Source organism: Neomonachus schauinslandi, chromosome 4 (assembly GCF_002201575.2).
Source record: "Neomonachus schauinslandi chromosome 4, ASM220157v2, whole genome shotgun sequence".
In the NCBI taxonomy this organism is placed as follows: Eukaryota; Metazoa; Chordata; class Mammalia; order Carnivora; family Phocidae; genus Neomonachus; species Neomonachus schauinslandi.
Window position 1 is genome coordinate 69,675,638 of NC_058406.1, and position 25,712 is coordinate 69,701,349.

The 25,712-nt window shown below is 44.2% G+C and overlaps 1 protein-coding gene and 1 pseudogene across 1 annotated transcript in view; both read right to left on the reverse strand.

The window, feature by feature from the left end:
• The window catches only part of LPAR3 (lysophosphatidic acid receptor 3), a 55,949-nt gene extending 30,458 nt beyond the window's left edge, over positions 1-25,491 (reverse strand). Inside the window, exon 1 of the mRNA XM_021690109.1 lies at positions 24,727-25,491. Within this exon, the coding sequence (XP_021545784.1) occupies positions 24,727-25,462 (736 nt within the window). The 5' untranslated portion in view covers positions 25,463-25,491. The remainder of the gene's footprint in view (positions 1-24,726) is intronic.
• On the reverse strand, positions 21,017-21,113 carry LOC123324652 (annotated as a pseudogene).
• Positions 25,492-25,712: the final 221 nt, after the last annotated feature.

Genomic DNA, 25,712 nt, shown 5'->3' on the forward strand with positions numbered 1-25,712 from the left:
TCAATGTGAGGGGTTCCACTCTAAGCATTTTTATGTATTAAGTTATTTAATCCTCACATCAACCCCTTTGCGATAAGTATTATCATGTTCCCCTTTTATAGACAAGCTGGCATGATCTCTCAAAGCTGGGTTATGTGCTTCTAGGTGCTCCCAGAGCCCATGTGTTTATCATAAAATGTACTATTATACTTTTCCCAATTTTCTGTATCACAGACTACAGGTCCTAAAGGAAAAAGACATGTCTGATTTGTAGTGGTCTCCTAGATGAAGCTCACTCAATGTCTGCTGAACTAATAAATGATGACAATGCTCAACAATATGGGATACAGGTTGAGGGCACATTCTAGAACCCACTTGCTTGCATCCAAATCTCAGCTCTTCTGATTACTAACTGTGTGAACTTGAGCAAGTTATTTAACCCCTCTGCCTAGAATGGGGATAATGATAATATATACTTCATATAAGAGTTAAATAATATCTGTAGAGTGCTTCGAGGAGTTCCTGGCATATATAATGATTATATAAGTGTTTGCCATTATTAACATTCATGTTAATGAAGGAACTAAAACCACTTGTGAAATGGAATAAATATCATTAGCTCAATTTTACAGGCAAGAGGAGCTAAGATCAAGTGATGATCCTCAAATATATGCTGGTTCTAAAATTAAATATTATCATCCAAAGATTTGTTACAATGCACCGGAGACATAGCTGAAGGATTCCTTACAAAATATCCCATCAGTAGACTTGTAAAAACCGGCAACAACAAGGACAACAGCAAAGTGGGCTCCTAACCAACTCCAAAGAAGAAATGATCCAGAAGTTTCAGAGCACACCACTTACTTGTATAAAGGATATATTGCTACACGTGAGGGCCAAATTTAGAAGAAAGTTACAAGGAAATGTTTCCTAAGACTAACAGGACCATCTCTGATTTGTGGGAATATTTAGGACCAAAGCAGCTCCGTTTTATAGAGAAAATTCCCTGAACAAATTACTTACTGACAGTAAAAAACAACTTGCATCCTCAGACCTTGACAGGGGATTTAGTTGTTTGCTCTTAAAAGCAAAGCAGATAACTTTTCAAAATAAAAATTTTGTCTAAGAAAAGATATAATCAAAGGAGTAAACACTATGACAGGGTTTCATGGCATTAATTAAGTACTGCATTCCTTGTTAGGCACATTGTCTTTGCTCAGAGGTTACTGAAATGAAGACCCCATTGGCTGAAAACAGTGTCTAGTTTTCACCAAAGGAGACACAGAGAAAAGTTTTATTCAGAGTTGACACTTTGCTGAGCAATCCAAAGCCTTGGCCCTCACGTCTATAACCCATTTAAATGCTCATGGGAATTTCCGGGTGAAAACCAGAACTTTTACTCTAATGTTATCCCTTGGTTCTCAGCAGTAATCCATCCTTTGGCAATGACTGACAGTGAAAATAATATTCATTGAGGTTCATATCTTTACTCTCTAAATCACACATCAAAAATGAATTCCTGAAACTCCATTTCCCATTTTTGTGATAGAGATTAAGCCCTACTTAAAAAACAGCAAAATCATGAAAATTTTTATTTGCCTGAGAGGTTTGCAAGAACAACCAATGGCACCTCATGACAAATAACGTTTTACTCATTAATTTAATTTTTAATATTTTGAGACAAGACCCCACTATGACTAAAAATCTGAGAAGCCCTGGATTTTGTTGAAGAGGAATTTGTCCTTTTGTGGAAAAGAAAAATGGATGAAGCCACCGTGAGATTCTAGAAAATTCTCAATTGTTCTGTCATTTTCCAAGCTTATACCTCTACACTTTGATGTCATTTGGTGTGCATGGCTTTATGTTTTGGGATTAAAATGGACACCAACAAGTCAGATTCCCTCTTTTCTGGTGACTGCTTCTAGCTGCTATTGGCTGCCATGTTTTGTATAATAGAAACAGAAGTTAGTAGGGGTCAGGGGGAGCAGGAGGAAGAAAAGAGTTTGCAGAGGGAGGTAAGAATAAAATAAGCACATAGGAGAAACTAAGATTAAAAAAATGAATAGGCTTTCCTGGATAGCACAGGGCTTTCCAACTTCTGGTTCCAGGCTGTTCCTTAGGTGTGGTGATCTACACACCCTTGGGTTCTATGACACCTTTGTTCTTCTTTTTCACCTAAGTGACAAGAGTTGGTTCCTGTTTTTATAATCAAAAGGACAGTTAATACATGAATAAAACTCCAAATTTAAGTACAGGGCCCTAAACTGAAATACATAGTTTCTTCCAGATATATCCTAGCTACCACTATCAGATCAATCTTTTGCTGTAATTTTAGAGTCTTAGCCAAAAGAAGTTCAGTCCACGGTCAAAAGCCAAAAAGTTCCCAGAGAGTTTAAAGAAAGGAAAAAAAAAAAAAAAAGCTATAATGTATGGGCTACACAAGTGCTTTTATTTTTTTTTAAAGATTTTATTTATTTATTTGACAGAGAGAGACACAGCGAGAAAGGGAATACAAGCAGGGGGAGTGGGAAAGGGAGAAGCTGGCTTCCTGCCTAGCAGAGAGCCTGATGCGGGGCTCGATCCCAGGACCCTGAAATCATGACCTGAGCCAAAGGCAGACGCTTAATGACTGAGCCACCCAAGGGCCCCTACACAAGTGCTTTTAATGATGTAAATGAATTAGTAGAAATCATCTTCCTTACATTTCCTTTAGCTTTGTAAGTTAGAGCTTTGAAGAGATATATTAAAGAAATACACTTAAGTAGATTAGTTCTCATTTTGATAAAAGTATTCGTGCAGATTATAAACCTCATCAGCCTGTTTATTCATAGCCCTCTTAAAAATTGTCATTTAAAAAAAATGACCTGTTAAAGTACTTATGAGTCAGCACATTTTTTCTTTATGTAGGTAAATGAGGGTAGATTTGGGAGTTTCTTTTAGAAGAAGGTAATAATAACAGTCCTATGTTTGAATTTCAAGTTCAATATCACATTTGGCATGGATTTCAAAGTCTTCCAGGGGTGCTGTTTTGTTCACAAGGAGGTTTTTCTTGTTTGAGCCCTCTTGCATAAGACTCTTGGAGGAGAGCAAAGAAAAAAAGATTCCCTACGTGTTGAGACATGAAGAAATTAGTGTAAGACACCCAAGAAGCCATGCTTTAGCCTCTTTAAGCTGAACAGCAAAGCAATTTCATTCTTTCCATAAAAGATGAGGTCAAAAAAAAGGGAACAAAGTGCTGAGGAGAAAGGAAACTCCCATCTTGGTCTTTACACTGTAGAAATCAAGTCAAGCCTGGTGGGTGACAGGGCTGAGCCCAAAGTTGTATGCCTATGGAGGAGGCTCCAGCCTGCAGAAAATTCTAACTCTTTTCTCCATCCTCACACTTAAAACTGCCTCCTTTCTTTCATCATGTCCTCTCTCCTCCCCGTAAACAGCTATTCCTCAAACCCCTGGCCACTGCCCTCAGCCGATGCTGGGGTGTCTGAGTTGGGAGGGAAGACGGGCGGTGATCCAGCCTCAGACACAGGAGTAACTTCCCAGGCCTGGTGAGTGGAAGCTTCTCTCTGTGACTACCTTCCAACAAACTTCGTTTTAAATTATGATTTTTTTCCCTTCAGTTGTGTTAGAACACATGTAATAGTGAACTGAGTTCTTAGGAAGCAAAGAAGTTGGAAGGACCCAATCATGAGTGTGTAGGCCTAACCTTCTCCACACTGGAGGGGCAGTGGGCCTGGTTCACATTTTTATGTTTCATATAGACGGTCTTCTTGCTAGGGGGAGAGGCTGTGGGCAGCTCCACATCTCCTGGCCATTGACAGAGGCTTCAAGGGCTTTCAGGGGTTAAATTCTCGTCAACACTAATAGCACCATCCTCCTCAAGAGATGTTAGCATTTCACCAGTTCATTCACTTGAACATGGCCTTTTACAAAGAAAGTAAGTAGCCTGATTATCTTCTTGTGGCAGATCAAAAGTCAGTGAGGCTTTGAGGCCAGGGGACCTGCCAAATCGCCCCTCTCTCAGGGCTTCTGCTCTTGCTGTTGCTGGGCCTGCTTCAATGGAACTGTCCCCCATCGAGAATGGGCTCAGCCCTCACTGCATTTGGGTTTCTAGGCAGTTGGCACGTCAGCAGAGAACCACCCAGCCTAAGGTAGCCTACCCTTCCCCTGTCTCTGCCCCCCCACTATTTATCCCTTCCCCTGCTTTATTTTTCATCAGAGATCTTAACAATACTTGACATTGTATTCTGATTTATCTGTTTCCTGGCTCACCCACATGAGAATGTAAGCACGTGAAGGCAGCAGCTTCATCTTGTTCATCACTCAAATCCCGGAACCTAAATAGGGCCTGGCCCATAACAGCCCTCAGTAAATGCTATTTGAATGAATAAATAGGAACGAAAGGCAAATATCTCAATTTCTAAATTAACATATCTCACCTCCCTGTCAGCTTTCATTTACTCCTCTATGCTTTCTGTGCATGGTTTGCTGCCAAGGGTTGGTAGATGGAGAGCTCCACCCTCTCCAACGTCTTGTGCTAAAGCAAAAATGCTTCATGTAAAGGTGTGTGAGTTATAAAAACCTGGTATTGACAGAAAGCATAAGGAGAAAGACACCGCACTGTTTGTGAGAGTGTGGACTGAGACACCGGGCATCCCAACAACACATTTCTACACAAAAATCATTATTATGTGTGTGTGAGGAGTACACACACACACACACACACACACATATTATCTGCAGGGAAAGGGTCTACAAGACGACACATCAAACTGTTAACAGTGGTTCCGACCTTTCTAAAGAGAGGACTGAGGGTGACTTCCACTTCCTAATCATAAATTTCTGTAATATGTAAATGTTGGCAACCAGCAAGGACTGCATTCATAATAACAAAAATAATAAAAGCTTTAAACATATTTAAAATCTGGAGCCAAAGCACTTTCATATTTACAAAACTATTTACATTCTGAGCTCTAGTCTTGATGTCCAGATTCACAAGTTTTGTCACCTCTCTAGGCTTTATTTATTCCTGAGCCGTAAAATGGGGCGAGGAATTTCTGTCCTGTCTGCTGCTTGGGGTTACTGGGTAGCTAAATCAAATTCACAGGGTGAGGTTTGAAAACATTTTGAAATTACTAAGTCAATTCAAGAAGCCACTATGTATATTATTATATTCTTGTTGAAGTTTCTTGTTAGCATTAAATTTCATTTACTCCTAAGAATACACTCTAGGAGGGATTTGTGTTAGGACTTTTACAGGTGAGGAAACAGGTGGGGAAAAATGAAATTTCTCCTTCAGACAGCAGAATTAGAATCCAAAGCCAACTTTAAATCTTCATTCTATCCCAGGTATTAGCCAGAGAGAAGGGAGAGGAAAAGTCCCTTCAGAGCACGGCCCCTTCCAGATGAAAGGGACTGGTCACAGTCAGGAGCAGGAAAAGGCACTCTTAGGAGCATAAAATGAAATAAAACTGCAGTGAGAAAACTGTATGCTTCTTATCCTGCAAATGTGTTGGTCCAAGGCCAATTTACCCCTTTAATTACGCTCAAATAAATGCTTTTATGCACCCCAAACTGTAAGAGTTTAGGAAAACCTCTTCAGAATAAATAGGCAAGAATTTTAAAAAGAAGAAGAGAAAATGTAGGCTTTGCTAAAATAAACATGCCTTTACTTGGAGGAAAAACGCGACTTTTAGAAAAAAGCAGGAACAGTCATTCTACCAAACTGCAGAAAGGGATACTTCATCCACTGGGATGTTTCCAAAGGTTTGCTTGTTATGGCAATGCTACCGTTATGTACAAACAAGAGGGCAGGATGACGTGTTCTACCCGTCCCACGCAGCCATGATCCTAAAGGTTATTGCTCTTGCCAAGGCTTCAAATAAGAGGGATCATTTCTAAGGAAGGTGGGTGGGCTCCACCGCCCTCAGCCTCTGGCAAGCAAGTTTTAGCTCAACATGACAAAGTTCTGTCAATTCCCTAGCACCAGCATGGGTCTAGTAATATAATAAACAAATTCAAGATAGTAGGTTTATTGATCATCAAAGATCATCAAAAAGCATTCCAAGAATGGGTTAGCCCAGTGATGGGTATGAGAAACAAACAGGGTTTTAGAGGGGATGGGGAGGGAGGATTGGTTAGCCCGGTGATAGGTATTAAAGAGGGCACGTTCTGCATGGAGCATCAGGTGTTTTACACAAACAATGAATCATGGAACACTACATCAAAAACTAATGATGTACAAAAGGAATGAGATCTTGCCATTTGCAACGACGTGGATGGAACTGGAGGGTATTATGTTGAGCGAAATAAGTCAAACAGAGAAAGACATGTATCATATGACCTCACTGATATGAGGAATTCTTAATCGCAGGAAACAAACTGAGGGTTGCTGGAGTGGGGGGTGGGGTGGGAGGGATGGGGTGACTGGGTGATAGACACTGGGGAGGGTATGTGCTCTGGTAAGCGCTGTGAATTGTGCAAGACTGTTGAATCTCAGATCTGTACCTCTGAAACAAATAATGCAATATATGTTAAGAAAAAAAAGAAGAAGAAGAAGAAGAAGGTAGCGGGAGGGGAAGAATGAAGCGGGGGAAATCGGAGGGGTAGACGAACCATGAGAGACAATGGACTCTGAAAAACAAACTGAGGGTTCTAGAGGGGAGGGGGGTGGGAGGATGGGTTAGCCTGGTGGTGGGTATTGAGGAGGGCACGTTCTGCATGGAGCACTGGGTGTTATGCACAAACAATGAATCATGGAACACTTCATCTAAAACTAATGATGTAATGTATGGGGATTAACATAAGAATAAAAAAAAAATTAAGTGCGAAAAAAAAAACACTAATGATGTAATGTATGGTGATTAACATAACAATAAAAAATTTAAAAAAAAAAGCTTTCCAAGATAAATTTTCCAATTTTTTAAAAAAAGGCATTTTAAAGATATTTCAACCATGTAACCACTGATTACATTGCTCCTAGATATTATTTTTTAAATAATAATTATTTTCTCTTCCTGGAGTATCATCCAGAGATGTTTCATAGCAATAAAAGACCGTCTTCTTGAAGACTTCTTTGCTTACTGCTTGAGTCCTACTATGTGCAGTGCTTTGTGCAAATAACGACAAATGAGATGCAGCAGTCCCTGCCCCAAAGAGGGTCACCTAACAGAGAGAATTAAGGTTCGAAAAGCTATGCCTAATTTGCACTTCTTTGAAAGTTCCAGTTCTATTAAAGAATCTCAAAGCACAATATGAACCCTATGCAATTTTTATTTTCAAGATACTACTCCAACAGCTTCCTGTGCCCAATTCCAACCCTGATATTGAAGACATGCTGCTCGAACTAGTCAACCTTGTCATCAGGTTAATGTTAGAAGTCCTGCCTCCCCTCTCCTTTATGGCTATTTCTCTGTCTTGGCCTTTCTTTCTTTCTCTCTCTCTCTCTCTCTTTTTTTTTTTTAAAGATTTTATTTATTTATTCATGAGAGACAGAGAGAGAGAGAGAGGCAGAGGGAGAAGCAGGCTCCCAAGGAGCAGAGAGCCCGATGCAGGACTCGATCCCAGGACCCTGGGATCATGACCTGAGCCGAAGGCAGACGCTTAACCATCTGAGCCACCCAGGCGCCCGTCTCTCTTTCTTTCTTTCATGACTTTCTCACATGAAGCGCTCTCTAAAACATTTGGGGGCAAGATTTCATTCCATGCTTCCTCAGGAGTGCAATAATATTGGAAGCACAGTTTGCAGGTCATTGTGAGAGGTCAGCGAGCAGTCCCCTGGTGTTAATAGCTTGAGTAATACTGTTTTCTCCTTCAGACCACGCCATTAAATTGTTTTCATTACCCACAAAGGGATTGTTTGTGTCAGAGCAAATGAGATCTGATACAAATGCAAATGAGCTAATTTCAACCTAACAAAATAGTTTACTCCTGATAACTAAAAGAACAAGACAATGACAAAAATTTGTTAAGTCTCTTGATATACAGACAGGAGAGAAGAAGTGTATTAAATAGATGGGCCCCCTCAGAGCGGGTGATGCGGCTTTGGTGTGCTACCTGGAGCTTTTGAGGGACTTTTCTGCTCCTCGAGACTGGGGTGAGGGGGTGGTTTCCAAACGTTTTAAAAATACGATGTTTTCTGTTCTCTAAGAATATCAGAGATTCCGCTTTGGGTCTATTTCATTGAACTTCTGTTCATAAGGCATTTTTCTGTTGGTCTTTCCGTCATCCAAATGTAAAGCTCTGAAGCGGGGTTCATCCTTTTGCTGCTCCCCTCGTGCATGATATGCCTGCCCTTCCTCAGGCAGCCGTCCTTTTAATGCCTTTTAAATCTATTTTTCCAGTTTTCTCACTGCCATCATAGTAACTCTTGCTTCTGTGAAGTGTTTCTGCATGGGGCCTGGGTAGTTTCTTCAAAACGTGCAGGTCAGGGCTCTACGAGCAGACCGCTGAAGTAGAAAGTGGTGCGTGTGTGCAGGACAGGAGGGAGAGCTTGCACCTGTGTGATCCTGATCCAACACACCATCCCCCCGTCCTGAAGCCTCACTTCTGTAACAGACTGTCTGGGCCCTCTTCCTGCAGCTCTGCCAACCAAGCCCTGGGAGCCGGTCAGAGCCCACCTCTCATCAGGAAGAATCTGAGGAGCCCCCAGCCTCCATTCGGCCACATTCCTGGTCTCTGCTTTATACTCTAGCCCCACTCATTATGTCTCCATGGTAACCTGACTGGTACCAGGTCTGCTGCGACTGGCCCTCTCCTTGACTCCAGCCAGTCTCTCGGGGACCTGCAGCCCTCCAGAGGAGGCATCCGCCCATCCTGATCCCCAGCTAGGCTCAGGTCAGTGACCAGATTCCCATTACCTGCAGTCAAGTTTCCCTGACTTCCAACGACTGATTTTGAGGTGGCTTCCTGTCCCAGGTGGTTGGTGGAAGTGACATCTGTTGTCCCCAGCTCTCCTGCCCGGACCCCAGCCCTTCCTTGCTAGCTCCTGGCATTATTCCAGGGCCCGTGCTACTGGGCTGGCCCCTAGGACCTGCCACTCTCCCCTGATCTGCCTGTGGCACTCCCTCAGCCCTGCCTCACTCAGCAGGCACGGGCCCTTGTGAGCTTGCCCAGATCCAGCCAGCTCCCGGCCCACTGCCTCCTCTCACAGCCCCGGCCCCGCAGCCATGCCCACCTTTCACCTGCCACAGAGCCTGGACAGTGGCAGCTTGAAGGGAACAAATGCTTTCCATCTAAATGTGGTAGCTCCCACCTGTACTACTTTCTGTCATCACATTGTGACCCGTTCCTGGTCTGGAGGTGCTGGAGAAGCTCCACCCAGGGGGCCAAGGGTCCAGCGGGCCAGTTGTCCCCTCAGGTCTCCAGGTGTCCATCTATTTCCCATGCCAAGTGAATGCCCAGAGAGCTCTCCAGAAAGCTCAAGAGGATCCCAGGGATGCTAGAAATCTTCATCTCCAATGAAGACATAAGTGCTATGAGAATGGCATCCAACCTTTTCCATTCACTGGATGAAGGGTTGTTTCGGCCTACCACCCCCTGACTGATAACTACAGAACATGCATTAATATACTCCAATATGTCTTCGAGGGACCGTAAGGGAAAGAGGTTAAGAACCCTCAGACCCTAGTATACTCTCTTTTCTACTGTCCAAGGCTGCCCCTGGCTCATGAGCCCGACACCCCCTGGCTCGGCCGTGTTCTTTGAACATCTGATGCCTGGTCACACCAGTCTCTGAATGATCCAAGATGGCTGCTCTCCCCTGAAGCCTCTTGAGGGCCCCAGGTCCCCAGAGGCTAGCCCAAAGTGCTTCAGAGGGGCTGCAGAGCCAAGTCCCAGAGAACTCCTCAGAATAGAGAACCCACCTTTCTGTGTGGATCCTGAAGGCCACAGCCCCTCTACCCCACAATCACTGAGACTCCTCAGGCTGAGCCCAACTACCCAGTGAACTCTCCTATGTTACCTCCCCTTCCTAAACACAAAGGAAGTCAAGAAAACCCTCAACTTAAGAACTTCCAGACTGCCCCTGCAGGATCCTCAGGTTAGCACTGTCCCCCTACCCCAAAGGACAGAAGTCCAGAATCCAGTGACCGGTCCTTGGCATTATCCCTCTCTGACCACATCCAGAGAGACTCCTACAGTCAGAAGGGTCTACATGATCCCTTATTATGCAGAGGCCAGCAAAGAAGAATCAGGAACCCTAAAGATTCTCCAGGCTCATGGCACTCTCTAAAGTGAAAGCTGTCTTAAAGCAAAGGAACATAATTTCCTTTCGAAGTTAGAGCAAATGGGGGAGAGTCCAGTATTAGCCCATGGATTAGCACAAACCTCTTATAGGGCCACTTGTTTGTCCTTCTGAGGGTCCATTCCATGCTACCGAAGGGACAGAATTTCAGAGTCTAAGTTACAGAGCCCACAAGCACTTGCGTCTGCTACACCACCGCAGCATCCTGAGGATGAGCCCCGGCCGCTGTGGACAGCACCAAACTCTCCTCGGAGGACTTCACAAGTTGGCTGTGTGTCCCTGGAGGAGGAGCAGGACATCCAAGTGGGCATGTCGATCCCAGGAACTTTGCTACAGGTTTTCCAATCTAAGTAGACTCAGTATAACTCCTCCAGAGCCCAGAGCCTTCAAAAGAACATCAGGCCTAACTCCAAGGAGTCCCAGCACCCAGGAGCTTGGAACACATCCTGGGAAGGGTAACACTGATATTCCAAGGAGGAATTGTTTAAGTCACGCAAAAAGTTCTGACCTTTCATATGAGGCCCGTTTGTGGTGTTCTTTAGGTGAGCCCAGTCATGAGGGGGACTGTTCTGGATAGAGCACTGACAAGCCTTATCTTGGGCCCAGCTAGGAAGACCGAGAACAGACAAAGGGCAGGAACAGATGGGTCTTTGCCTCACTGGTGAAGTGCTGAAAGCCCAGTAACATATGAGCTGTACGTGGGAGCTCCGGGGACTGTCTCAGCCACACGGGCCCTGTGTACCCCCATCAGTGCTCGAGGCTGGTGATAAGGAGCCTTACCCTGAAGAAGACAAGGAAGCTTCTAAGAAAATACTTCTCAGAGTGGAGGAGATGGATCATGAGACAACACACATGGCTGGCCCTTGTAATCCTGGGGGAGGATAAACTCAATGAGACAGGAGTCTCTGCATGTGGTCCTGGGCTAGTTACGGCTGGGAGGTTATACTCAGCAGCTAGAGTAGCCCGGCGGGTCTGTGGCCTGCATGGTCACACAGAGCCCGCGCTCACCGGGGCCCTGAGCTCCGCTTCAAGATCTGCTGTCTCCATCCCGAAATCCTCAGTAAGTTTGCCTTTGAACTTACAGTTTGTAAGTCAAGTTTGGCGGGACAACAGGGCATGAGTGTGAGCGGAGATGTCCAGAAGGAAGGAGAGTTTTAGATCTTAGTGCCTTTAGCAGCACTTTTCTTCCTGCCTTTTTTCTTTTTTTTATAAGGGGCCCGTGAATTGTGCAGCCAGTCCTGTCTGCAGCCCTGATATAACAGCCTCCCAAGTAACCAGCTAATGCTCGAAGGAGGGAATTGAAGACTATAATAACCATGTATTCTCTGGCAATTTCTCCACCTCTAATCCCATTCCTACCACAGGAATCTCCTTTTATGCCTTAGAGTCACTCACTTAAGGTTTATTTGGTACCCGCTTCCAACTCCCCCCAGCTCAAAAAGACCACTGGTAAGAGCCAGGACATTGGGGGCCGGCATTCCAGAAGGCAAATCATGTCATGATATCACAGGGTAAGGAGGATCCCGAGCGGCAGTAGGACCTTCCCTGTGATTATGACCAGGACAAGGACGGAGGTTGGAGCAGCTGCTCAGGACCTGTGCCAGGACCCATCCGGTTAATATGTTTGTTAGATCATTATAGAAACAATGAATGTTTATTGAGTAACTACTGTGTGCCAGGCACTACAGAAATGAAGACAGGCACAGTCCTGTCCTTGATGAGCTCAGTCTAGTCAGAGATACAGGCACTTAGCAAATAAATTATAATAAAATGGGCTAAATATTTTTATACATATAAATAGTATTCTATAGAAGCTCTGGATAATTAACTTTGGGAGAATCAGAAACTATAACAGAGAAGGATCTTAAAAGATAGATAGGGAGTTTGTCATGCTAAGAATACGCAAGAAGGGCACCTAGCTGGCCCAGCAGGTAGAGCACGCTACTCTTGATCCCAGGGTCATAGGTTCGAGCCCATTGTTAAGTGTAGAAATTACTTTAAAAAAATTTTTTTTAAGAATTAAAAAAACAAACAAACAGGTGGTCTATCTTTAGCACCCATATTTTAAAAAAAAAAAAAAAAAAAAAAGGATTACTCAAGAGGAGCATCAAGCAGACCCTGCACAGCAGCAGAACGGGGAGAAGCTTAGCCCCACAGAAGACTGGGCTGTGTGATAGGGGGGATGTTTAGAAAAGAAGGTTGGGACCAGAATTGTGAAAGTGGCCTCCTAATTCCAGCTCGGTAATTTGGGCTTTATCTAGAATACAAGAAGGGCCCAGAAAATATTAGACACAGTTCATTGTGTTTTTAGGATGGTACCTCGGCTGGTGGTATGAAGGAAGGCCTGGGGCGGGAAAGCTGGGAGGAGGGAATCCAGCGATGATGGGAAGCAACAGAATGGTGAGGGTCAGCCTAAGGGGATTCGGTAGGATCTGAGACACCCCTCAAGTAGATCTGGTGACTAACTGGATATAGATGGTGAGAGAGATGGCCATACTAAGTGTTCCAGTTTGGAAGGCAAGGCAGATGGGACCTCCACTGTAGACGCACTATATGACCCACGGAGCCGGGCCTGCAGGGCATCTGGCTGCATGTGGGCAATCCACAGCTGGAAATAGAGATCTGGATCTTGTGAGAGAGGCCGAGGATGGAGACACGGCTTTGAGCAGCATTCACAGAGAGGCACTGGTCCAAGCCACAAAGGAAGGTCATCTTAAGAGAGCTTGGGCAGCCACAGGGGACAGGAACAAAGGGCATTTCCTGGATGGCCAGAGATGGGAGGGACTGGACAAGAGACAGAGAAGGAACTGAAGAGGGAAGAAACCATCAAAGGGTGGCATGAGGCAGGCAACTGTGCAACAGGGAGCTCCAGTCAGATCACTAGAGCAGGCAGTTAGGAGGGCAATGGGGGCTTCATCAGCACAATCCTAATAGGAGCAGAGCTAGCTTACCATGGCTTGGGGTATTAAGAAAATGGGATAAGAAAGAAAGAACAGTAGTTAGAAAGGGGACGTAAGGTCAGGCACTGTATTTTTCAATGGTCAAATACACAGCCGAGCAAGAGTAATGAGAATAGGCTCCTGGGAAGGCTGGAAGTAATGGGCTCTTGTAGAAAGCTAGAACATAAAGATGAGGCTGTTGCAGATTAGCTAAAATGGTGCAGGGAGGGGTAATAAGAACATTCATGTCAGACAACTTCTATCTTCTTGGTTAGAAGGGTTAGAAGGAAGTAAGGAAGGTGAGGTCAGCTGGGGGTTGAGAAAGGGCAAAGCTCAAAGGCTTTCAGAAATCTTAGTTTCCAGGATGAATTCCCGCCCCTGAATCTCAGTTTCCAGGGTGGCTCTCTGCTTCCTGCTTCCAAGTTTCTCTGCCCTTGGCCTTCTGCTTATTTGATCTCTGTGTCTTGCCAGATTTCTGCAAGTCCATGCCCCACTGGCCTGCTCCCCTTCTGCCCCCCTGCTGGGCTTCCCTGGCTGCTCGTCCTGGCCCACGTAGACTTGGCGCCTGGTGACAGCTGTATCTGCCTGCTCTGGAAGGGGCCAGCTCTGCCTTCTCTGGGGCATCTGAGCTACCTACCACCCACAGAGCTTTGGGCCAATTCCAGCAATCTCCTAAATGATCTCTCCCTCTTCAACCAGCCCCCATCTTCCTAAAATTCTACATTTAGCAGCTGCCACCTTCCTCTCAACCCATCAATGCCCTCAAGACCCCACAAGGGCTCTCCATTGCCAGTGAGGCAGTTTAGCTGTGGCCACAGACCTATATAATTCGGCCTATAGCATCTTTTAACCAAAGTTGAATCTGTCCAGGCAGCCACAGGTGCCACCCCTCCCTATTGCCTTATAAGTCCAAGGCCAACCCAGGCACCCATGTCATCTGCCCGGCCTCTGTAGACATTTGACAATGAAGTCCACACCATCTTGGGATTCAAGGCCTTCCATTCTCTGACTCCAGTATGGCTCTCAAACCAGACTGTCATTACTCTGCAAACACCTTATTCCAGAAATCGGTCTACCCTGTCCCCCTTCCCACTCTTGGCCTCAGTATGGTCTCCCTGGAGATGTGTATGCCTGTCTTCCATCCTGCCATCCCACCTGTCTACAAGGCTTTGCCCTCTCTTCTCCACCTGTTATACTGAGATCTGGCTCATATCCTGCCTCTTCAAGGAAGCCTCCACAGACTATCCAAACCCACAGTGTTTTTTGCCTGGGCACCCTCACTTGGCCCTTCTGTATATTTATTTGTTCCTTCAGTTATCCTGGTAGTTATTTTTTTGGTAACCTTATTTTCTCAGATCAGCCTATAAACAGGGTTCCCTTTAAATCTTACGTACAAAAAGCCAACGGAGCAGATCTGCCTTTGTGTAATCTACCTCACATATGACCCAACCATTGATTCATGAATCTTGGTCATCTCCTGACAACCATAAAACATCAGAACAAGCACAGATTTGTAGTGCCTTTAGGGCAGAGGCACCCAATACATGTTTATGATGAGAAAATGTAAAAACCAGAAATCTCTCCCTGTTCAGAAAACCAAAAGGATAAAACAGGCCCAGTGCTGGGCCATGAACTCTCTGATTTGATGAAAACAAACAACTCTTGGTATATATCATGGTCACTTAGCCATCCAAGGACAGGTATATTTCACCAAGGCAGAAGGGAGACCCATTAGAAAAGCAGGAACTTGGAAGTCCAGAGCTCCGGCCACAATACCAACAATGATTTACAAGGTGAACCTGGACAAACCTCTCAACAGATACTGATTCTTCGAGGTAACAGGGTCTTTCCTTCTCACATGCTGCTCTTATACCAACAGTCTGGTGGTGAGGGAGAGTGGGTAGCTGCAGTAGAGGGACAACTGTCAGAGCAGGGTGAAGGGCTGCTCACCTGTGGTGTCCCCCAGCCAATACTTCTGGTTCACCTGCCCTCTATTCCAGCTTCTACATTGATCCCTAGATGTGACCAGGCCACGATTCCAATCCCCGCACCCAACCTGTTGGCTTTAGCTACACACAATGCAGTGGCCCCCAGCTGAAAGTCTAAAAATACACACAATGTTAGCACGGACTTGATAAAATTCTACCATGGGTCAGCACAAACCATGCTATTCCAGGTATGAGCCCAGTAGTGTGACACCTGGGTAACAGACAATAGCCACGTTCCCCTTTGGCAGAAATGGAGGCCCTGAGAGAAGGCATTACTGGAAATCTCAACCTTCCAGGAGGCTGGCTAGGTGATGGCAGGAGCACTGGATGTAGCTGGGTAATGGAACTCTCTGCTAAGTGAAATAAGCCAGAGAAAGACAAACATTGTGTGGTATCACTTATATGTGTAATCGTAAGGGGGATAAAAGGGAAGAAAAAGCCAATTTCATAGAAACAGAGAATAGAATGGTGGTTGCCAGGGGGAGGGGGAATGGGGAGATGTAGGTCAAAATGTACAAATATTTAGTAATAAGAATTGTAAGTTCTGAGAATCTAACATACAATGTGATGCCCATAGTTAATAATACAGTATTGCGTACTTGAAAGCTGCTGAGAATAGATCTTAAGCATTCTCACTGCAAAAAAGGAAGGAAGGAAGGAAGGGATGAATGTATAAATTATCTCGATCTTGGTAATTATTCTACAACGTATATGTATATCACGTCATCATGTCAGATACTTTAAACATACCCAGCTACATCTGTCAATTATTCTTCAAAAAGTTGGAGGGGAGGAAAACACAAAGGTAGAATTTGAGAAGCGTTTCTGTACCTCACATTTGGGAAATAGTCAATAATTGTTGAATTGCTGAATATCTTCCAGCTGAAGAGGAAGGCTTCAGGTTTCTTTAAAAAGAAAAAACTAATGATGTAATGTATGGTGATTAACATAACATTAAAAAAAAAAAAAAAAGAAAAGAAAACCCGCCAGAAAAACCGTTCTGAAGGAGGAAGTGTGCTAGGGGAATAAAAGAAGCTGAGTCCGGGCGCCTGGGTGGCTCAGTTGGTTAAGCGACTGCCTTCAGCTCAGGTCATGATCCCAGGGTCCTGGGATCGAGTCCCGCATCGGGCTCCCTGCTCTGCGGGGAGCCTGCTTCTCCCTCTCCCACTCCCCCTGCTTGTGTTCCCTCTCTCGCTGTGTCTCTGTCAAGTAAATAAATAAAATCTTAAAAAAAAAAAAAAAAAAGAAGCTGAGTCCTATTTGGCGTGACAGAACTGAAGGGGTGTGTAGAAGAAATGGAAGAAAGAAGGCAGGGCAGGGACTGTACTGGACAGGAGAACAATGAGTTGGAAAAATGACTTTAGACCTGACTGCAGAGGGAGGCATGTGAAGGAGTGAAGCAGGAGGGAAAGAAAGCACTGAGAGTCAGAGAGACCCAAACAGCCACCCAGGCAGAGGGGAGGCAGAGACTTCCAAACACGTCTGGGTGGACGGGCTGTGAAGAAGTGAAGGCAACTTGAAACGGTGGGATGGAGGGGCACACAACAGCGGGGTTGAACTTGAACCTGTCCTTGTGAGCAGACGGTGAGGTCTTCTCCATCACCACATCGCCCCTGAGGACAGAAGGTGCACGTCAAACAGTATTGTCGGAGGCCACAACCCAGGGGGGCCATGTGAGCACTCACAGAATGGCTTGACTCTGAAAAGATTTAGTCATTCTCCGCCTGATAGGACTGCCCAGCAACAAGAGAACTCCTACAAGCCAACGATCTGATCATTTCAGCATTTCTTAAGGCAAAACTTTCACTTTCTTTAAAATATTTTTTATTTTTTTAAATTTAATTTAATTCACTTTTTTTTTTTAAACAGATACTTGATAACTCAGGCATGCAAGGCAGCAAACACTGAAAGTAGGCTTCTGCCCTGCAGAAGCTACCACCAGGCTACTAAAGCTGAAAACAAATGTAGGATCTCCTGGGATTCTGTTAGCGTTTCTTGATTCCTGGTTTCTGTGTGTGTGTTGTGTGTATGTTTGTGTGTATGTATGTGCGGGTGTCCACTTTTTTTTTAATTTTTTAATGGAACAAGGACATGTCATTGATGAAACCTATAAATAATATCAAAAGGCCTAAGTTCTGGCCTCAGCTGTTTTCAGACAAAGAGCCAACTTCCCAACCCTGGAATAGGTGGTAACAGTACTCGACTAACAAGGCATCCTGGTAGGATTCATTAGCAAGACAGGACCGTTTCTTAGGAGGAATGTCTTCTAGATTACACACAAGATGGCGGTGCTGTATTACGGGATTCTTATTAAGCTAACACTTAATGGTCAGGGTCTCACTTATGTTTTATTCATAAATGTTGCAAAAGTGAAATGAATTATTAATGCAAAGATCATCTGTCAGAAACAGAAATCGTTAACAGCATTTCGTGGCTGGCGTTGGCGTTTACAGGGTCTAGTGATGCAAACTCGGAGCTTTTCAGTTCTGTGGTGCCCAGTGTCCAAGTGGGCCTGGCCTGTGTCTCCAGGAACTGAGCTGGTGCCTTCACCAGCTGTCAGGCAGCCCACCCAGGCTACTTCTTCCTGACCATCTGTCCCCATTACAAAACCTGCCGCCATGATGGTACCGATGGTAGGCCCCTGGCCTCCCTCTTCACAGGACATGTGACGTTACTGGGAATAAAAGGGCACTCTGCTTAAATGTAGGGCAGGCCAGGCTCTTTAGAGTCAAACTAAGGCCTAAGAAGAGTAGCCATATTGACTTAGCACATACTATGTGCCAAGCACTATTCTAGGTACTTGTATGTGCATTGTCTCACTACATCCTCAAAGCCTTGCCATGCCAGAGGTACTGATATTATCCCCACATCTATGAAAATAAGTCACAGATTGCTCAGGGTCACATAACTTGGAAGTGGCAAAGCCAGGACTGAAATCTGGTTCCCTCCCTATTCCCAAGCACCTGTTCTTGCCGTCTACGTCTTGCATAAAGTTTCAAGAGGGGGCGGCTGTCATTCCCTCAAGAGATGTTGTCACATCGGTCACTATCACACGGCAGAAATCTTTATCACAAAGCAAGAGCAAACTCAATGTTGAGAGTTCAAGTGACTTCACAGAAATAACTAGAAATCAAGGGAGATACAAGTTATAAACCTCATTACTGGGGTCGCTGTTGTTCTATCCCTATCACTTATGTGAAGCTGTTCATTAACCTTGAAGAGTGGGGTTCTGGAGCCAATCTGCTTGGATTCAAATCTCAGCTCTGCTACTAATCTTAGGCAAGACACTAAAACTCTCCAGGCCTCAGTTTCCTCATCTGGCAATAATAACAGAACCTCCCTCAAAAGAGCTGTCAAGGAGATTAAATGAACATGCCAAATGCCAGAACCATGTACAGCACAAAGTGAATGTTAACTGTTATTATTTTTGCTACTATGGGTCTATGGGCAAGACACGTAAGTCCACCCAAATTTCCTTATTCACAAAACAGATCTGCGTAGCATTATTATGAGGGCTAAGTGAACTGAAATCCCCCAAAGCATGTAACTTGCAGACTTCCTACTGGTAGGCGCTCAAAAAATGTTCATTTGTTTTCCTCTTCCCAAGACAGCACTACCACTCACCCTTCTAAGACCTCTGTTTGCCATATTATAAAATGGGAGACACATCATTCCTCAGTCACCATCTACCTCACAGGCCTATTACAGCCAGATCCTGCCAAAGGCCAGGCTGGATGTGAGGAAACCCGGTTTCTACTTTCAGATCCAGCTTTTGAAAAGCCACTTAACTTCCCTAAACCTCCATTTCCTCATTCATTCCCTCATTCTATTACAATCTCAACACATATGTTCCAGAGAGTGTGCTCCATGTTAGGTATGCAAAGATAGATAAATAAGGTACCATCTCTGACTTCAAAGCACGCACACTCTAGTTCAAAATGAAGGCATGTAACAAGTAAGTGGATGGATTGAAGTATGAACGAAATAGAGAGGCGGCCCAAAGGACATCGTAAGCAGGTTTACCTAGGTAGGCAAGGAAAAATTCACAGAAGATAAACCCTTGAGTTGAGTCTTACGAGATGAATGGGAGTTTCCCAGACAGAACAAGGGGGAAGGTATTCCACTATGTGCAAGGCTTAGAGACGCCAAACAAAAAACAATTAACAATTATAGCTGAGTGGAGGGTGCATCTAAGGGAGCGTCAGGAAAATAGAATAATATCTTTCCCACTGATCTTGCAGGATTTCCCGAGAAGGAATGAGAACACGTATTAAAACACTGAAAAGGACAGTGCTGCAGAAACAACGTGTACGCCTATTATTAGTACTCTAGCAAGGCTTGTGATGAACTTAATTTTCACCCATTTCTTTCCAGTGTGAGAACTCCCAGCACTGTTTCTTTACCACCACTTTTCCTCCTTCCTTTCTCCCCTGCGAGAAAGCAAGGAGGATTTAGCACTGACCTAAGTGGAGGGGTGGGAGGGAGAATGACAAGAAAAACATCCAGCTCTTTGTTTCAGTTACCACAAACCTTTCCAAGGTCCTTTAACCATAATGCTTCTCGTAATTTAAAAGATTTCAGTCATTATTAGCCAGAAAAGAGACCTTGATCCTAAGACCATGGCTTTTCAAACATACTTGACCATAACCCGTGTTAAGAAATACATTTTATATTACAATCCTGTGCACACACAGAAAGTGTCAATTAGAATCTCCTAATTGATTTCATTACTTGCCAGTGGGTCACAACCTGAGGTTTGAAAAACACCATCCTGAAAGACAAGAAGGTTTATGGAAGATGTTTTTATGGAAGATTTCAAGAGTATGGCTCACAACTCCCCTCAGCCTACTTTTCTTTTACCTTTCAAGACTCTGCAAAAAAGAAGAAAATCCAGGCCATTTCCCAGGAAACAGAACATCCCCATGTGCACAGCTCACGGCGTGGGTTGTCTGACAATAAATGAGAAGTTTTTCCATGGGGGGCTTCTTACTTGGTTGCTAAGGCCGATTAGGCTTGTTAACAAGTAGGATTTCAAAATACATGGCTCTCTCTTAGGCAGGGCCTTGGTGCCCTATAGAAAGCAGGATCATATGTGCCCAATGTCTTTTCCATGGGAACATTCAATAAGCAACTTCTCTCATGTAAAGGGCTCATCACACATCATGACTCAGAAATGAGCAAGCTTTCTGCCTCAGGGCTGCTCAAATGGGAACACAACGCCTAAATGCCTTTCCACTCACATACAGATTCAAGATTCACACCACCATTGTCACACTACCACCTCCCTCAACAAGGAAAAAAATCTGCCCCCTGTCCAGCTCTGTATGCTTTGTGTGCAGCCAAAATACTAATGCTGGAAAGAAACACAAAGGTCATCTGGTCTCCCTCTCTCCTTCCAAAGAGGATGGCCAACTAAACTTTCCTGGCTCACACTGAGCTATTTCTTTTTTTTTTTTTAAAGTTAAATTAATTCACCAATAGTGTATTATTAGTTTCAGAGGTAGAGGTCAGTGATTCACCAGTCATATAATACCCAGCACTCATTACATCATGATCCTTCCCCAATGTCCAACCCCCGGTTACCCCATCCTCCTCCCCTCCAGCAACCCTCAGTTTGTTTCCTATGATTAAGGGTCTCTTATGGTTTGTCTCCCTCTTTGATTTCGTCTTGTTTTATTTTTCCCTCTCTTCCCCTATGATCTTCTGTTTTGTTTCTTAAATCCCACAAATGAGTGAGATCACATGATAATTGTCTTTCTCTGATTGACTTATTTCACTTAGCATAATACCTTCTAGTTCCATCCATGTCGTTGCAAATGGCAAGATTTCTTTCTTTCTTTCTTTCTTTTTTTTTTTTTTTTGATGGCTGAAAAAATACAGAACACTTCATGAATTTTCCTGTCATCCTTGTGCAGGGGCCATGCTAATCTTCTCTGTATCGTTCCAATTTTAGTCTATGTGATGCACAATTGAGCTATTTTCTGTTGTACCACAACATGCATCTGGCAAGGGCTTTCCTTGTGGTACTATGCAAGTTTAGATGTTTCTACTGTCGCTTTTGATTTTGCCATTTCTCTGACTTAAAATATCTTTCCCTCCTGCCCATTCAAATCCCACCCATCCTTCCAGATCACATCCCAAGCCCTCCAAAAAGCCATCCCCAAACTCCACCTGTCTATCCCATCTTCCTTCTCGGAAATGAGATTCAGCTCCCTGAATTCATGCAACTCTGCCTTTTAGGTGCTGTTTAAGAGACAGTTAATATATATTTATGGATTGACTTTCTAATATTTAAAAGAAGGCATACTTATAAGAAACTTCCATCTTAACCTTTCCTACAACATATATATCTATGTAAGCAGAAAGGTTTAAATGATTAAATCAGATAATCATTACAGAAATAAATATTAAGCTATTAATTTACACATACTTAGAACCAGTAACTACAATGATGATAAAGCCAGCATTGTTGATTTTTCAAAGATACTATCATTTGGGACACACTTGTGTTAGGCAACGGAACTTTTACACGCACCACAGTGAGCAACTGAGGGGCTTCCTCCCTAAGGAGATACTATGGTTGATGCTTTTATGGAAAAAGACTCTGTGCTTTGATACACAGTCAACACACTGAACTCTGTGTTGACTTTGGTTACTTATTGTTATAACAGGATCGTTGGATTTTACAACTTGGAAAGAATTTAAAGATTATCTATTCTACCTCAAATGGTGAAATTTAACCAGGAAAAGGTGAGCTAATAATGTACTTCAGATCACCCTTATAGGAAATGACAGATTTGAGACTAAAACCGTATCTTCTATTATCCAAAGAAATCAGGATCTAGAAGCCTAAAAACCTCATACAACCCAGCTCTTCAGTTTCACTTCCTCTGTCCCCAGACTTCTCACCTTCTACCAGATCCTTCTGTCTCACCACTAAGGAACTTCCCCCGGTCCTCGCCATCAAACTGTCTTCCCGCCATGAACCAATTCCTCCACATTGTTCCATGTCAGCACCACAACTTCTCTTATCTTACTTAGCAATTTCACTCTTTATTCCGTTTTTTTTCCCCCTTATCCAACCACACCTGCCAAAACCACACTGTTCCTGCATTTTACCCTTCTGTAACCAGTCCAGGCTGAAGCTAGTGACCAAGACTGTCCTACGGAGTCCTGTTCTCCCCACCTAAGATTACACCTTTTCCATCTCACACTGTATATGATACATAATATGCTGAAAAAAAAGAGTTTTCTCTTTAATCAAGAAGGTCATTACAAACAATGATGTTTACAAGTCATTTTAAGCATCATGGACAATACCAATAAATACTGAATGTTAGTTACTCTTTGCCAAAAACATCAAAATCCTGTCTAGTTCAAGGGTGGAAAAACTGATTAATGTGACCCCCCTTCCCTTTCTTACTCTTAACCTGCATTCTTGTCAAGGGGTTAAATGAAGAATGACGTGGTCAAAACAGAAGAGGAAACAAAGAGGAAACCAGGGAAACCAGTAAAAGTCCAAATAAATCAAAACTGGCTGCAGAGTATAGTGTTAAACACGTGGGCTCTGAAGGCCAACAGCACAGTGTATGTTGGGGGCCCTATGCATCCATCACTGAGTGGCCCTGGGCAGGCTGCTCTGCTCAGTTTCTTCATCCGGGCAATGAGGGTAACAGTAGCCACCTACATCACAAGATTGGCATGAGGATGGAATAGATTACACTCCATAAAACAGTGAGGACAATGCCTGACACATAGTAAGGACTATATAAATACTTGTTAACTAACATAAATCCTCAGTTTGAAATCATTTTAACAGTCACGCTGTGTGTCTGCTGACTTCCATACCTTACTGGCAATTTCAGGACCTAGACACATCCTGCTGGCTGCCATCCCACACCACATATTCCCTGCGTCCTCTACTATGAATTGCTGCCCAAGAATTCCTACACATCAGGACTTGACAGGAACATGCTCCGGGACCTCTCTCAGGAACAGTCCCCACTGCTACGGCCACCACACATGGTAAGAAATGGACTCTCTAACATAGAAGACAAGTCCTGTGAACCCACACAGCACCAATTCCACCTGTGACCTGGACTGGAATTGGGGGGCAGCCTACCAGAGAGAAAATAAAACAAGGGGAAAATTTTTTGCACCGAATACATCTTCTAGGGACAGGGCTGGCAGGGCAAAACAAAAGTCCTCAGAGCTGTTCACACATGCTGTCCTAAGGCCTCTCCTCTCTGTCTTCATTTTGTTCAGAACAGACTCTTGGCTATACCAAATGTGATCTCAAAGTCACCTAAAAACCACTTGTTTGTTAAACTAAGCCCGGTAAGACCTCATTTAACTCCACCTCCCAAGAGTATTAACATTGCTGATACTCCCTTTCCTTGATGGCTCTCTTCTCACAGCATCTGGGCCACCATATTTCCCTGGGTTTTCTGGCTACTCCCTAGAGGGCTCTTCTGTTGGTTGTTCCGTGCCTTCCCACCCTCCTCACACTGGAGTGCCCCAAGGCTTGTTCTTTGGTCCTCTTCTCCATGTTCACCATCCACATTCACCTCACCATGGTGAGCTTATCCTTGAGGTTTAAAATACCATTTCTTCCCCCAATGACTCTCAGTGAATCTCCAGTCCAGACTTAATTCCTGAACTCCTGATTCAATAACTCACTTGGATGCCAAATACAATTCTAAATTTAATTTGTCCAGAACCAAACTCCTGACCTTCCCCACAAACCTCTTCAGCCTCCTCATCTCGGTAGAATGACACACCCCACTCTCCCTCCTCCTCTCACTTTGCTTCATACTTACTCGTCAGCAAATCCTATCACCCTGACCTTTAAAAAACATCCAGAATCCAACCACACAGCACTACCTCCCAACTGCCCTCTGGTCCCAGTCCCTACCACCACTCTGAGTACTAAAATACCCTCTTCAGCAATTTTGCCTTTGCCCTTGCTCCTCACAAAATGGCAGCCAAAAAGGGATACCATTAAAATGCAGGTCTAATCATGTTACTCCCTTGTTCAAAACCTTCCCATGGCTTCTCTTCTCACTCGGAAAATCCAAAGTCCTTATGATAACTACACCGCCCTACATGATCTGAGTGGCCCCAACACCTCTCATTAACCCTCCAACCTCATATGTTCCCACTCTCCCAGCTCGCTCTACTCCAGCCACACTGGCCTCCTTGCTGTTCTGGGCTCCTGTGCTTATTGCATCTCCTGCCTGGTGCCCTTCCCAGACACACACGGCTCACTTCCTCACCACCTTCACATCTGCTCCAAAGTCATCTTCTAGCTGAAGCTAGAATTGCAAACTAGACCTGTTTAGCCTTTTTATCTTATAAGTGTTATATTAAAATGTATCATAAAATTATTTTGTTTATCCCTATTAAAATACTTATGTTGTCTTCCCCTACTAGAGTATAAGCTCCAAGCAGGTTGGGGATTTATGACTGTTCTTGTTCACTACTGCATTTCTACTACCTAGTAAGCACCTTGCGTACTCTAGACACTCAATAAACATTTGCTGAATGAATGGGGAAAATGGCTCACTTGGTTCCTCCTTACCTAAGACAGTCATCACCGTCTTCATCAGCTTCATGGGTGTCCTCCGGCGGCTGATGGACCCACTTGTATGTGGAGACAAAACATTGGTTTTCCTCTTGACATACACGTAGATCCTCAGGTACACCACAACCATGATGAAGAAGGCTACAAGGTTGGACACAGTCCAGAAAATGAGGTAACTCCTGCTGTAAATGGGGGCCAGGGAAGAGCAGGCAGAGATATCACACAGGCAATTCCAGCCCAGTGTGGGGACAGCCCCCATAAAGATCGCGGTGGCCCAGATAAACAAAATGAGCAGCGTCACCCTCTTTTTTGTCAGGTTGCTATGGATCCGCATCTTCATGATTGACATGTGCCTCTCCACAGCAATAACCAACAAATTGGTCAAGGAGGCGGTCAAGCTGGTGTCCAGGAGCCCCTGGCGGAGAAACCAGCGGTTGACCGTCAAAGTTTTTGAAACGGGGCCAGTGTTAAACATCAGGAATACATAGGCAATTCCAGCAAAGAAATCCGCAGCAGCTAGGTTAGCCAACAGGTAGTAGAAGGGGAAATGAAACTTTCTGTTTTTGATCACTGCTGCGATGACTAGAGAATTTGAAAAAAAAATAAACAGGCAGAAAAATGTTCCAACACACAAAACAATCACAAGCTTCGTTCCTGTCCACTCATCGGCAGTGTCTGTGTTGCTCCTATTGTAAAAAAAGTCCATCCGCTTATCATAGTAACACTCATTCATTGTGGAGAAGGACTGAACATCCTAGAAAGAAATTTAAAGAAGAAACAAACATCACTCTTTGCAAATTCAGTCACTGAACCACCAATTGCCACTGCTAAGCCCCTGTTCTGGCCAACTTCTGTTAATCCTTCAGATCCCGATGTAAATGTCCCTTGCTCCAGGACTCTAGCCCCTGACCTCTTATTACAGCATTTATCTTGCATCAATAATTGTTGTCTGTTTCCCAGGCTAGGTGCAAATGTGAGGGAGG